Raw genomic sequence first — 12,307 nt, 5'->3', positions numbered from 1 at the left:
TCTTCTATATCTGAACACAATTGCTTTCACAAAAACTCAGAGAAGTCTTGATTAGGATTCTTATATGAAAAATACAGCATGACAGTCCTATTTAACCCAATGCAGACATTTTATTTTATGGTGGATAAGTCAGACTTCCTTCCTGTGACATGAAAAGCTATATAACCAGAATTGTACAGGATCTGCTGTAAATTCTCATAGTTAAAAAGAAATCACAGCAGACAGACTTAAATAATAAATCACAAACTGTAGAAAGTGACAAGAGAAGTGCATGCACTGAGGGAAGAAAATCTCAGCGTGGCGGCACATATCAACTTCAACAAATTTGAAAAATCTTAGGATAATTACATTTTTTTCTAACTTAAGCAACATCAAAACACAAGCTAGTTTCAGAATATTACTTTTAAGTTTGTACACTGAAGCAAAGCAAGTTATTGCATTTTTTTAAAGGCTATATTCTTTCAAAACCCATATTTCACATAACTGTCTGCTGCAGTTCCCAGCATGCTTCCCTACTGCTAGAGTGCTTGATTTTAAGTCAACCTTTATATTTGAACTCTAATTAGCACTGTATGGAAATTTCACTCTATTTGGATAGATACAGTGCAACATGACATGGGTAATAAAAAGTAGAGAGTAACTTTCATGCACAGAACACAGTTTTATTCTACTGTTTATTTTTAAACCATCAGTAAAGTTGATCATATACCATACAACCTGACTGTATAATCTTCTTTAGATCTACCATCAATTATGTAATGCAAGAGCCTACGTGATCGGATACTAAGAGAATAGGCTGGTTAGGTGCATTCTCCAATTACACAGTTTTGGTAAATCTAAGGGACACTGTATAGAAATTATACAATCACATTGTATAGGTTATGGTCAGCTTTGAAGTAAAGCTGAAGATTCATTATCCTTTATATGTAATAAAAGGATAATAGTTTTTCCACAAATTGCAGCATTTAGAAAGCCACAGTTCACGTTCAACCCATGGTTTTCCTACATAAAAGATATAAACAACAACTTAAAGCCCAACAATAGTCAAGGTGGACAAATATGAACTGTACAGACTTGGTGGAAATGTGTACAGTTCTAAAATCTCGTTAAACCAAAGTATTGCTTAGCAAACTACCCAGATTCTTCCTCACACCTGTGCCAACTGATCTGTGTCCTACAGTATCCCACTGGAATTTCTTCCTAACCATGGACATACCCATCATATTAATCCAAAGGTTACTTTACTGAAATGTATGCATTAGCCCCTGCTTTAGATTCACTTTAAATTGACACAGGCAGTGCTGTGGATTAGAATTACCACAGCACATTTAGAATTTTTTTTTATATCTGACATGGTTTCAAAAGAGGAAATATTTGCAGTATAATAGTGTTATGCGTTAAAAAAAAAAAAAAACAAGGCTATGTTCCTTGTCCAGCTGTCACAAATTATACTGATTGGGTCTCCCTTAGCTTGTATTATTATGCACAGAATGTCACTTTACCATACATGACATAGAACATGATGTTCAACCCAAAGTTTCATCCATCACTGTAATGTTATTAGCAGTAAGTAAATGACGATCAATATTGTTTCACCATACAGTGTGACATTGTCATATACATTCATTGCATATGTTGCTATAGAAAAATGGATATACAGTATATATACTGTACCTAATAAAGTGGCCGGTGAGTGTATATATCTATAGCTATATATATATATATATATATATATATATATATATATATATAGCTATAGATATATACACAAATGCAAACAATTTGTATCTTGGCTAGTGTAGTTTGCTATCAGAATCAGAATCTTACAAAGGTGAAGGCAATACTGGAAAACAGAAATAATAAAATTTGGCTCATACCAGTGCTTTGGCGTTTGGGTTGGCTTTCTTATCCAGCAGGACTTTAGCGACTTTGTAATGTCCACAGTGGGCGGCCACATGCAGCGCAGTTAAATAGTCATTGGTGACATCATCCACAGGCACATTATGTAGGAGCAGCAACTGAACACAGTTCAAATGATCTCCTTGGGTTGCCATGTGCAGTGGGGAGAGACCATTCTGTAAAACAAACAGGAAGAGTCAGTGACAGCAGACTGACATGTGTCAGGTTTCCCACAGTGCTGTCCCATTAACACATAGGGCTGGACATTTACTACTGTAGGCTTGGCCTACTCACATTTGACCATTGAAAACTAGTTTTTCCTTGTTAGTCTTTCCTGAAAAAAATAATATTCAACAAAACATAATATCAAGTTATATTATTAAATCTGGTCTCCATTGGAGAAGCTGTACACACAATGAAAAACCTGTGGTGAATTGTTATGCTTGCCAAAGTATTTGTTAGTCTGATCAGAAAAAGGTGATCTAGGCAACCTTACTAGACCACATAATCAGGTTCTGGCCCGCCTATCAGATTAAAATAGAGCTAAGCAATATACCCTGGTCCAAGACTAACATCTGTCTGAGGTTAAACTAAAAAGGAATAGCAGACCTCCCCCCCTAAGCATATTCACAGTGTTCGACTGACAGCACCGTGGAAAGAAATAGAGCTGTGATTGGATTAGAGCTGTCCTGTAGTCATGCTGTATAGGGGACTGCAGATGGCCAATATCAAAACAATTTTGAAAAACTTGCTAGTAAGGTAATATTAGTTCTGTTTAAAATACAATTAATATATTTTTTTTAATGAATATATACTTTATTTAGTGGTGTTTTTAATATTTGCATGGAGTTTAACTTTAAAGTAAACCAGTTCTAAAAAGAATTGCAGAATAAAGCCTCGTACACGCAATGAGAACATCGGACTAATGATCATTCGTTTTTTGTTTTTTTTTGTATGTCTCATATTGAAAATAAAGAGGTTACTAAAGTTATGAAAATTCTCACATGTTTTGTGCTTGTCCCTTTGGATAATTTTTGCATAAACTGTCTTGATTGGTTCCCAAAAGCTGTGTACTAACGATCAGATCATTGTACGATCGCCTCAAAAGTGGTATTTTTCATCCGATTTCCTCATTGTGTGTACTAGGCTTTGATGTGAGGCTATAAAGCAGATACCATAGGAGGTCTAATCCTTTTGTCACAGCTGATCCCACTATCATCTCGATCTACCCTGTCAAAAAAAATAAATAAAACAAACCTCGAGGAAAGGGCACACTTGTATGTTTCCCCTGCTTGCCACAAAGCAGTGCTCAAATTCTGAATGATCTATCACAAGACCAAGGACTGTCATGTATGGGGTGTGATTAGTCCTACTGCCATACTAACATTCAGAGCAGGGGTCGCAAACTGGCGGCCCTCCAGCTTTTGCGAAACTACAAGTCCCGTCATGCCTCTGCCTTTGGGAGTCATGCTTGTAACTGTCAGCCTTGCAATGCCTCATGGGACTTGTAGTTTCGAGCCCTGATTTTGGGAGTTTTTTTCATGGGATTTGCAGAGGCTCTAGCGGTACATCAGGGTGGCAGGGGACTATGATCAAGGTACAGACATGTGATGGTACCTGCTGTACAGCTTCATTTTTTTTTTTTTGACATCTCTTTTCTTAAAACACATTTTTTGAACAACAATGCAACTTAGTCAGAACCCAAAGATCTCATGTTTTATAATCTACTAAAACATGTGACTGGAAAAGTTTTCCAAGCTCTCTGGCTTATTACTTGGTCAATCAGAATAAAAATGTAGCTGCCACCACAGCAACATTTCTTTTGAAGGTACAAAATTCCAGGTCTGTCATAGTCCTTTTTTCTTCAATGCATGGTGAGTCAATGACCTGGAGTAAGCATGTGCATATTAAATTGTCAGGACATCATATGTGCATGCTAATTTTAGCTTAATTTCTAACTAAAAAGTGACAGAATAAAGGAGGCTACCATTGCTGACTTGTTTTTGATGATGCATTCTTCCAAGCTGACATGCTTATTTTAGAGGACTCTAAAATAAGCATGTCAGCTTGGAAGAATGCATCATCAAAAACAAGTCAGCAATGGTAGCCTCCTTTATTCTGTCACTTTTTAGTTAGAAATTAAGCTAAAATTAGCATGTCAGCTTGGAAGAATGCATCATCAAAAACAAGTCAGCAATGGTAGCCTCCTTTATTCTGTCATGACAGACTTCCTTTATCTGCTCAACTTTTTGGCACATTCCTATTATATTTATCCTATATATGAAGCATTGCCTATCAAACTGTTGGAACGTGGGAGTCCAGTGTCAGTAGTAGAACTTTCTTAGCTCAGCAGATGAGTATCTACAACCCACCTCTTCCCATTGCTGACTATCAGGCTATGAATAGTAGATGCCATATTGGGCACCATGAGACTGTTCCGATCAGTTATTTCTGAATAATGACATCCCAGTGTCCATTGGCAGTTTTATATACACACAGTTTTTTTCAGCTAACATACAAAATCCCAGTCCATCAGTACTTTAGGATACATCTGTGGGTTAAACAGTGTGATTATTCTACAGCACTGTTCAGGTTCAACTGGTTTTCCAAATTATATGTCACGCTTCCCTATTAAAAACCAGTTTGTACTGGGTTAACAGGAATCTGCACATATTTAAACATTTGTCTTGGACAATCCACAAGGCATACAGTCACATGAGATAATGACAAACACTCCAGCAGTGATTCCTTTTCTAGTGTATATGTAAAATAGGCCTGGAGCCTATCATATCAGATACAGAACTTTATTGTAACTCATGGTTTTATTTACATATATACAGCCATGGAATGTTGAGGAAATACAAGGCTGATACAGAGTAAATTATCTACTGACATAAAATGCAGCTAGCACAGCATACATTCCTTTGCACTTATGTAGGCAGAGATTAAAGTGGAAGGACTTTCCCACGTGGAAGTTTAAATAAATCAAATGTTAGCCTTAGGGCTGCCATGCATGGGCAGATCTTCAACAGAGTACAATAAGCTTTTCCAAATGACTAGAAGTAATAAAAATATCATGACTTTATCAATTAATGACCCATTATTGGAAACCATGCTGAAATAATCTGCATAGTTAAAAAAATATGCATCATCAGTATTAGCTTTTATAATTTCCTTTAGACAAATACAGTAATTTAGAATCTGTCAGGCTAAACCTATGAGATTATAAAAACCTTATTATCACCTCATAAAAGGAGTATTCTGACTGGATGACCTTGATATTCAAAAAGTAGTATATATGAACACCAAAAATATAAACAAAATAACTAAACCAGCTTAAAAAATGATTTGAATAAAAAATAAAATAAAAATACAAAAAATATATATGGGGCGGGGGCGTGGTCTGGACATGGCCGTGTAGAGACGTGCTACCGCAGAGCTCCCGGCCGTCTCTCGCCCTTCCTGGCATCTATAGACCGCTTAAACACAGAATGCTATCTGCTAAGAAGCGGGCTAACAGGAGGAACAAGAAGAAAGCCAGCCCGGCCATTAATACCCCTGTTGCCGGTGATTTTCAGAGACTATTTGGAAGATCGCAGTCCGGCTCTCCGGATCCCAAGATGGCGGGTCCTCGTGACTCTCTTTCACAGACCCCAGACCTCATGGTGGATCCGGAATCGTCCGAGGGTTCCCGAAGCCCAATAATTTACTCTAGCTCCCCCAGACTGTTTGCTGGGACTCCGGGAACAGCGGCACCCCCGCCAGTTACTTACAGGGCAGATGCGGAGCTGAAAGCTATTTTACAGGCCCTACCGACGCGGGCAGATATAGAGGCGTTGGTGGGGAAGGTAGAGGCCGCACACAGAAAAGAGATCCGGGCGATCAAGCAAGACGTGCAAGTTCTATCTTCACGCATCACGACGGATGAATCATCTTTGGCGTCCCTTGAACAGAGAGTTACATCGATAGAATCCCGACAACGAGACCAAGCCAGTGCAGCTGTGGACACCCAACTACGCCTGGAGGAAATGGAGGACCGGAGCCGTAGGAACAACCTGCGGCTCCGGGGCCTCCCAGAAGCAACAGGCCCATCGGACCTACTAGCCACGGTCACGGACATTTTCAAGCGGGTGGCGGGCGACCATCTCCCTGAGCGTGTGGAGGTTGATAGGGTTCACAGGGCTTTGGGCCCCCGCCCATCTGACCTTACCAGACCACGGGATGTAATCTGTCGGCTACATCATTATACCCACAAGGAAGCCATAGCCCGTGGGGCCTGGGAGTCGGGAGATGTGGAATTCGATGGAGCAACTGTTAAGATCCTACCCGATATCTCCAGGCCGACACTGCACCGTCGCTCCCTTTTGAAACCCCTGTTAGACCTAGCCAGACGCTGCAACGCCACTTATCGATGGGGCTTCCCGCTGTCGGTCACCTTCCTCAAGGAACAGAAATACTTCCTCCTGCGGTCCCCGGAATCCCTACCAGCTCTCTTCGATTTCCTTGGTTCGGACCCGATCACCATCCCCAATTGGCTGGACTATCTTCCTCGTGCTCCGGGACGTCTAAGCGCATCGAGGGGACAGGTTCCACAGCCTCAGAGGCCGCAGAGAAATGGTCGTCGATCCCGCTCTCTATCCCAGGATGAACATCGGGAATCGTGAGTAATGACATCAAAGTCCCTTACACTTCTGATGAGACCTCTATACCCGTTTTGACCGAGCCTCGCCCTCAACAACCTCCACCTTAATGTAACCTGGACGGATACCTTAGACTCTGGCACCCATTCCCGTTATACAGACAACCACCGAAGTCCTCCACCACGGCTATTATATATCCCAGTTTTGTTGCCACTCCCCTTATCCTACAGTTGAATAAATATAAGGTGCTTTGGGAGAAAACATGGAACAATGTTTACCCCTCATCCTTGAGGGAGATCCCCCCACCCCCCCCCAGGAACAGAAACTGTACAGGAGCCACCGCAGGGAATGATCTCTGTCGGAGAACAACACTAATATCGCCCTTCAGAGTAATGTTGGTTATCCCAAGGCTCCCGCTCTGACAGACCCTCAGGATTGACGTGGAGGAGCAGGATGAGAAGACCGGCTGGTATTATGCTATGTACAAAAGACTAGGTTTTCCCTGTTACTTAAATTTACTCCCTGTCTTGGCATACTTGACTAGAGACCTCGGGATGACAAACCAGTCTTTTGGAAAAAGCTTTGGTAACATGAGCTGATACGCTCCGGGAAGTAGGTATCGAGGTCAGCCTATGTTGGGGATGGGGCTTGAACTAATACTACATCATGTGAAGTGTATGGACTCATTGTTTGGTTGCATATCCCCGGATGGCTGCTGGTGAGCGCGAAGCTCGGGGGCGAGTAACCAGCCGGGGATTGTCTTGCAAAACTTATTCATTGCTGACATCTGTTACTATTTTAGTTATCACTTTGCATTCTGTGTTTTATTGTTTTTAAGGAAAAACTACTGTTGATGTGATGTCGGGAGGGGTGGGAGACCTGGACATTCACTTACAGGCTACAGGTTTCTGACCACCCACACCCCAAATAGGCCATTGTATACATCCGGGGCTCCGGTTTTGTATACATAATAAGTTGATAAAACTTACACATTTAGTTGACGCTAGGTCAGACTTCTCTGACTTGAAACCCTTCCTTCATTTATCCCTCCTTTTCCCCCATCTTCCACCTCTTCCCACTTTCTCCCTCCCATCCCCCCCCTTGTCTTTTTTTTTTTTTTTTTTCTACACTTTTTCCTCATTCTCGAGACATGGCGGTAGATTCCCTTAAAGTAACATCTCTCAATGTTAGAGGCCTAAATACGCCTGAGAAGAGACGTATGTTACTTCATGACCTCAAAAAATCACATACTGACGTTGCCTTCATTCAGGAGACCCACTTTAAAACGGATAAGTCACCGATACTACAGAACAGAGCTTTCTCCCGAGCCTATCATTCAACTAACTCCCACTCTAAATCCAAAGGGGCCTCTATTTTGATCTCCAGCAAACTGCCATGGCAATTTCAGGAGATGCTGGTAGACCCTGAGGGGCGTTACATATTCCTTAAAGGCTTAATAGGGGGGTTACAATTCACGTTGGCCACACTCTATGCTCCTAACGAATGCCAGGATAAATTTTTGAGACACTTAATAGACAAACTCATGACATTTAAGCAGGGTCAACTGATTCTAGGGGGTGATTTTAATGTCCCTCTGACTCCCTCAGTGGACACATCCTCAGGTAGTTCCTCCACATCCCCAACCTCCAGGAAGCGTATAGCACAGGCCCTTCACGGTGCGCAGCTGACAGATGTATGGCGTCTCCAGCAGTCAGGGGAAAGAGATTACTCGTTTTTCTCTCCCCCGCACAAGGTCTACTCTAGGATCGACATGTTTCTGATACCCCATGACCAGTTGCACCTTGTGAGCTCCTCATCAATAGGTCTGATTACATGGTCAGACCACGCCCCTGTCTCTATCACATATAGACTCACGGAGAGACCCTCGCCCAGATCCCTATTCTGGCGTCTGAACGAGAGTCTCCTGCAGATCCCTGAGGTGATGGAGGACGTAACTAAAGAACTAGAGCTCTATTTCAGGGAAAACGATATACAGGGATGTGACCCTGGAATACTATGGGAAGCTCACAAGTGTGTCCTCCGGGGGGTCCTCATCAAACGTGGGACGACTATAAAAAGGAAAAGAAACGAACAACTCACTAAACTACTCTCCACATTAGCCTCAGTAGAAATACAACATAAGCAGACACCCACTCCAGACCTTGAGACGCAGCTGACGACACTGCGCACACAAATCATAGACTTACTACAGTACAGGGCAAAGGCAGCCTTACAGTATTGCCGTAAAATGTCATACGAGTCAGGAGACAAGTGCGGGAAACTACTAGCCAGATCTGTAAAAGAAGTCAGATCAGCCGCTTATATCCCACAGATCACTTGCCCTAACGGCCAAAGAGCCACCATCCCGACACAAATCTCTAAGGGTTTTGAGGACTTCTTCTCTGACTTATATAATCTTCCCGACTCGCCTCCTGCCCAGACAGACATAACCAAATATATCTCAGATTCGAAACTCCCGTCCCTACCAGCTGAAACCAAGGCAATCTTAGACGAACCAATAACTTTGGAAGAATTACAGGTAGCAGTAAGCACTATGAAACTAGGCAAAGCCCCAGGGCCAGATGGTTACACGGTCCAGTATTATAAAGCCTTTCTTCCCATTTTAGGCCCACGATTGGTTGCGCTTTTCAATGCACTGGGGGCAGAGGCTAGCTTCCCGAGAGAGACACTAAAAGCCCATATCTCCTTGATCTACAAAGAGGGGAAAGATCCAGGGGCCTGTGGTAGCTACAGGCCTATTTCTCTTTTAAATTTGGATCTAAAGTTATTCTCAAAGATTATTGCCACCAGATTAGCACAACATCTTCAACACCTTGTCCACCTTGACCAGGTCGGTTTTATCCCCACCAGAGAGGCGAGGGATAACACCATTAAGGCCCTCAACCTCCTACATGTAGCAAACGCCAATAAGACCCCCTGCGTATTCGTGAATACCGATGCTGAAAAGGCCTTTGACAGGGTCAACTGGAACTATATGTTCTCAGTCCTCCGTCATATAGGACTTGGGGATAAGATGTTGAAATGGATATACAACATCTATTCCAATCCTTCAGCCCAAGTAAAAGTAAATGGTGTACTGTCGAACCCCTTCGCTATTACCAATGGCACCAGGCAAGGTTGCCCCCTTTCCCCTCTACTCTTTGCCCTCTCCCTAGAACCGTTCCTCTGCACTATCAGAAATAACCCAGATATATCTGGACTTCAGATAAGAGATTCCCAATGTAAAATTTCGGCGTATGCCGATGACCTCTTATTCTCCCTCACCAACCCCAGAATATCTCTACCAAATCTTATGCGAGAATTTAAAATATATGGAGCAATCTCTCACCTAAAAATTAACTTCTCCAAATCAGAAGCAATGGGCATCGCCGTACCCCCTAATACGTTACTAGAACTGCAATCTAATTTTAACTTCAAGTGGACTGATACAGCCCTAACATACCTAGGTACGAAAATCCCCTCTGACTTGACACATACATTTGATCTAAATTTTCCGCCCCTACTAACAAACACCCGGATCTTACTAGAAAAATGGAACACAGGTTTTCACTCCTGGTTCGGGAGATGTAATCTCCTGAAAATGTGTATACTCCCTAAATTTATCTACCTCATACAAGCATTACCTGTTCATATCCCACCTTCCTTTTTCAAACAGACCCAATCTCTTTTCACAAGATTTGTGTGGGCCCACAAAAAACCCCGACTACGACGTTCACAATTAACGCTTCCCAAAAACGAGGGGGGACTAGCTTTACCTGACATTCTGGGGGGTGCACATTGCAGGGGCTTCTATCCTTAAGGCTTCTATCTCTAAGTGATTCTTTCTACAAGTGATATGCACTTCATTCTCTGCCTCACCTGATCATTCCTTCTGTCTCTTTACAGGTATGTGTCAGCTCATCCACATCTTCCACCGTTAACTGAAATTGGAATCTGCCTGCTGTCTCTGTGTGTGTGTGTCTCTGGTATGTGTCAGCTCATCCACATCTTCCACCGTTAACTGAAATTGGAATCTGCCTGCTGTCTCTGTGTGTGTGTGTCTCTGGTATGTGTCAGCTCATCCACATCTTCCACCGTTAACTGAAATTGGAATCTGCCTGCTGTCTCTGTGTGTGTGTGTCTCTGGTATGTGTCAGCTCATCCACATCTTCCACCGTTAACTGAAATTGGAATCTGCCTGCTGTCTCTGTGTGTGTGTGTCTCTGGTATGTGTCAGCTCATCCACATCTTCCACCGTTAACTGAAATTGGAATCTGCCTGCTGTCTCTGTGTGTGTGTGTCTCTGGTATGTGTCAGCTCATCCACATCTTCCACCGTTAACTGAAATTGGAATCTGCCTGCTGTCTCTGTGTGTGTGTGTCTCTGGTATGTGTCAGCTCATCCACATCTTCCACCGTTAACTGAAATTGGAATCTGCCTGCTGTCTCTGTGTGTGTGTGTCTCTGGTATGTGTCAGCTCATCCACATCTTCCACCGTTAACTGAAATTGGAATCTGCCTGCTGTCTCTGTGTGTGTGTGTCTCTGGTATGTGTCAGCTCATCCACATCTTCCACCGTTAACTGAAATTGGAATCTGCCTGCTGTCTCTGTGTGTGTGTGTGTCTCTGGTATGTGTCAGCTCATCCACATCTTCCACCGTTAACTGAAATTGGAATCTGCCTGCTGTCTCTGTGTGTGTGTGTCTCTGGTATGTGTCAGCTCATCCACATCTTCCACCGTTAACTGAAATTGGAATCTGCCTGCTGTCTCTGTGTGTGTGTGTCTCTGGTATGTGTCAGCTCATCCACATCTTCCACCGTTAACTGAAATTGGAATCTGCCTGCTGTCTCTGTGTGTGTGTGTCTCTGGTATGTGGCCTTCTCTATCTGTTGCCCTGTGCGAACAACCATGACATTATTTGTTTTTCTGGACTGTCTTACCTAAGTTTTATGTGTTGATCTTGTCTTGGCCTCTTGCTATTCTGACTTTTGAAGCAAAAAGTTCACTTTGATTGCCAGGCACTCTTATAGTCACTCATGATTAATTAACGAACTTCAACCCCACCCCTATAACAGTATATATTTGAGCATCCTTAAGGGGTCAGCACATTGCTGGGGGGTGCACATTGCAGGGGCTTCTATCCTTAAGGCTTCTATCTCTAAGTGATTCTTTCTACAAGTGATATGCACTTCATTCTCTGCCTCACCTGATCATTCCTTCTGTCTCTTTACAGGTATGTGTCAGCTCATCCACATCTTCCACCGTTAACTGAAATTGGAATCTGCCTGCTGTCTCTGTGTGTGTGTGTCTCTGGTATGTGTCAGCTCATCCACATCTTCCACCGTTAACTGAAATTGGAATCTGCCTGCTGTCTCTGTGTGTGTGTGTCTCTGGTATGTGGCCTTCTCTATCTGTTGCCCTGTGCGAACAACCATGACATTATTTGTTTTTCTGGACTGTCTTACCTAAGTTTTATGTGTTGATCTTGTCTTGGCCTCTTGCTATTCTGACTTTTGAAGCAAAAAGTTCACTTTGATTGCCAGGCACTCTTATAGTCACTCATGATTAATTAACGAACTTCAACCCCACCCCTATAACAGTATATATTTGAGCATCCTTAAGGGGTCAGCACATTGCTGGGGGGTGCACATTGCAGGGGCTTCTATCCTTAAGGCTTCTATCTCTAAGTGATTCTTTCTACAAGTGATATGCACTTCATTCTCTGCCTCACCTGATCATTCCTTCTGTCTCTTTACAGGTATGTGTCA

General features: G+C 42.6%; 1 protein-coding gene across 33 annotated transcripts in view; it reads right to left on the bottom strand.

The window, feature by feature from the left end:
* Window positions 1-12,307, bottom strand: part of ANK3 (ankyrin 3) — a 902,861-nt gene that overhangs the window by 218,048 nt on the left and 672,506 nt on the right. For all 33 annotated transcript variants that reach the window (XM_073596276.1, XM_073596279.1, XM_073596287.1 and 30 more), the window contains one exon: window positions 1,878-2,075. In XM_073596276.1, the coding sequence (XP_073452377.1) occupies window positions 1,878-2,075 (198 nt within the window). The remainder of the gene's footprint in view (window positions 1-1,877; window positions 2,076-12,307) is intronic.

The sequence above is a fragment of the Aquarana catesbeiana genome, linkage group LG08, assembly GCF_042186555.1.
Source record: "Aquarana catesbeiana isolate 2022-GZ linkage group LG08, ASM4218655v1, whole genome shotgun sequence".
In the NCBI taxonomy this organism is placed as follows: domain Eukaryota; kingdom Metazoa; phylum Chordata; class Amphibia; order Anura; family Ranidae; genus Aquarana; species Aquarana catesbeiana.
The sequence above is the reverse complement of the archived record's forward strand: the minus strand, read 5'-3'. Positions and strand labels throughout refer to the sequence as shown.